At 43.2% G+C, this 2,542-nt stretch overlaps 1 protein-coding gene across 1 annotated transcript in view; it reads left to right on the top strand.

Moving 5' to 3' along the window:
* gtdc1 (glycosyltransferase-like domain containing 1) overlaps window positions 1-2,542 on the top strand; it is a gene marked incomplete at its 3' end in the record, with an annotated part of 20,634 nt that overhangs the window by 16,315 nt on the left and 1,777 nt on the right. Inside the window, 3 exon segments of the mRNA XM_014030673.1 lie at window positions 302-475; window positions 1,748-1,849; window positions 1,925-2,014. Of these exon segments, the coding sequence (XP_013886127.1) occupies window positions 302-475; window positions 1,748-1,849; window positions 1,925-2,014 (366 nt within the window).

Raw genomic sequence — 2,542 nt, forward strand, 5'->3', positions numbered from 1 at the left:
GTTCTTAGCTCTGGTTAGTTAGTAACCCTGGTTAGTTCTTAGCCCTGGTTAGTTCTTAGCTCTGGTTAGTTAGTAACCCTGGTTAGTTCTTAGCCCTGGTTAGTTCTTAGCTCTGGTTAGTTCGTAACCCTGGTTAGTTCTTAGCCCTGGTTAGTTCTTAGCCCTGGTTAGTTCTTAGCTCTGGTTAGTTCTTAGCTCTGGTTAGTTCTTAGCTCTGGTTAGTTCTTTGCTCTGGTTGGTTCTTAGCTCTGGTTAGTTCTTAGCTCTGGTTGGTTCTTAGCTCTGGTTTCTTTGTCGGCAGCTTGGTGTCGGATGTGGTCGTCTTCAACTCACACTTCAACATGGACTCCTTCCTGTCCAGCATTCGGTCATTCATGAAGAAGATCCCAGACCACCGACCTAAAGACCTGGACCAGCTGATCCATCCTAAGTGTCTGGTTTTGAGCTACCCAATCCAGTTCCCTGATGTCAACAGGTGAGTGAGGTAAACTATCCTAACTGTTGTTACCAGTTCAGTTTCTCTCACAAAGCTCAAATATGAAGAAGTCTACAGCATGCTCCTGGGTTGGCACTGATGGGCAGCTTCTGGTTAATGGAATTTTATCTGAGCATTCTGGTCCAGTTTTTGACAGTGATTATGGTTTTAGATCTGCTTTGACGGAGGGAGGAGGTGCAGCCATTGTTGATCTTGATTTGTAATCAATGATGACATTGTTACACACATAATAGATTTATTTTTTTAATCTCTTTATTGAGTTTTCTTGAAAGTACACAAAATACAAATCACAGTAATACAAATGGACAATTAAATTAAGAGTATTTCCTAAAAAGAAAGAGGAAGAAAAAAGAAATTTCATTCATTTTCACACATCTTTACTTGTTGAGATAGTCAATGAAAGATTGTCATATCACATAGAAGATGTGTTCTTTGTCTTTCATCTCAAATTTGAACTTTTTTAGATGAGCATGTTTCATTATATCCTGTAAATGGGCTGTACTTACAGAACCTTTCTATTTGACCAGGATACTCATTTACCCATTCACACAGCACTCTATTAGGTCCATACAAAGCTAACATGTACCAATCATGCTATGGAGACCAATCAGTGCTTTCAATCACATTTATACTCTGATGGGTAGGGCTGGGTGTTGTGGTCAATTCCCTAAATCYATTCGATTTTGATTCATAGGTTCTGTATCTCCACATSCAATGAGAGTAGGAACTCTGTATCTTGTTTATCCACATCTTGAGCGTTAGCGTTAGCTGGGCGTTGGCATTAGCGTTAGCTGGGACAGGAGTTGTTTGATCATTTTGTTGTGTATATTTCCAAGTTTCTTTTTTTGTTGCCATTTTAAAGGCTTTGGATATCTGTCTGGTCTAGCTGGTATAAAATCACTAGGTTAAGCGGAGCTGGTCTGACAGCTACTCAGTCCATTGGCCCAGAAGCAGAAGTCCATCACACGCGTTATTAAAGCCTTCATGGAGGTTTTTACCTCATGGATCTGGTTCCCAGAATCCTCCCAGGCTCTCACAGCTTGTGACTGAAAGATGGAGATGTAGAAAAGGGATTTGTGTCCCGTTCATGTGTCCACTCTAAAATACACCCATGTCCTGCTTTAAATCTACATCTGTCTCCATTTTGTCTCTGTCCAGTCCAGTCCAGTCCAGTCCAGTCCAACCTTCAGAGCAGCTCTCAGCAGCTGTTTGTGGATGATTTAGTCAAACTGTGGTTCTGATGTTTTACAGTGTGCTACCTGACCACAAACAAGTTAGACGTCTTTATGGCTCTGCAGAGACATCTCAAGCTGATGGCATCATCGGTCCACAGGACCAGCAGCAGACATCGGAGTAATCTCTTCAGATCATCAACATGTTGAGTTTGATGAAGGGGAGATGATTAAACCTGATGTTCTGACCCAAYAGGTCTGACCTCAGAACCATTCAGACACGTGTCAGTGGGGCGGAGTCTGCAGAAAAGGAGAAACCTCTGCACATTGTCTGGCCTCACAGGTGGTGAGTTCTGTTTTAGTGACTGAATGTCTGGTTGTGGTTTGTTGGAACTGGTGTCAGTCATCAGATCCCTTGTGTGTCAACATACCTGGCCAATAAAGCTGGTTCTGATCTGCAGCAGGTTTAATCTGTTAATCCCTTATGAAGTTGTGTCTCTTAGATTTAATCCGTTTCAGATTTCACACGCATGTTCAACTAACATGTTGAACACATTGTCATAACGCTGCTACTGCTGAAGTCAAGATAGAAGTCCAGAACCTGAACTGAAACTGCTTCCACAAGAGATCAGCCTGAAGTCCATTAAAATGACCTTTGTGTGGATATTCTCAGTCCCTCAGGAACAAATCCATCCATCCATCCATCTGTCAGCTTTCTTCCTCTTATCCAGGGTCAGGTCTCGGGGGCAGCAGCCTCAGCAGAGACCYAGRCYTCCCTCTCTCCAGACACTTGGACCAGCTCCTCTGGGGGAATCCCAAGGTGTTCCCAGACCAGCTGAGAAACATAGTCCCTCCAGCGTGTCCTGGGTCTTCC

The sequence above is a fragment of the Austrofundulus limnaeus genome, unplaced genomic scaffold (genome assembly GCF_001266775.1).
Source record: "Austrofundulus limnaeus strain Quisiro unplaced genomic scaffold, Austrofundulus_limnaeus-1.0 Scaffold1101, whole genome shotgun sequence".
NCBI classification, from domain to species: domain Eukaryota; kingdom Metazoa; phylum Chordata; class Actinopteri; order Cyprinodontiformes; family Rivulidae; genus Austrofundulus; species Austrofundulus limnaeus.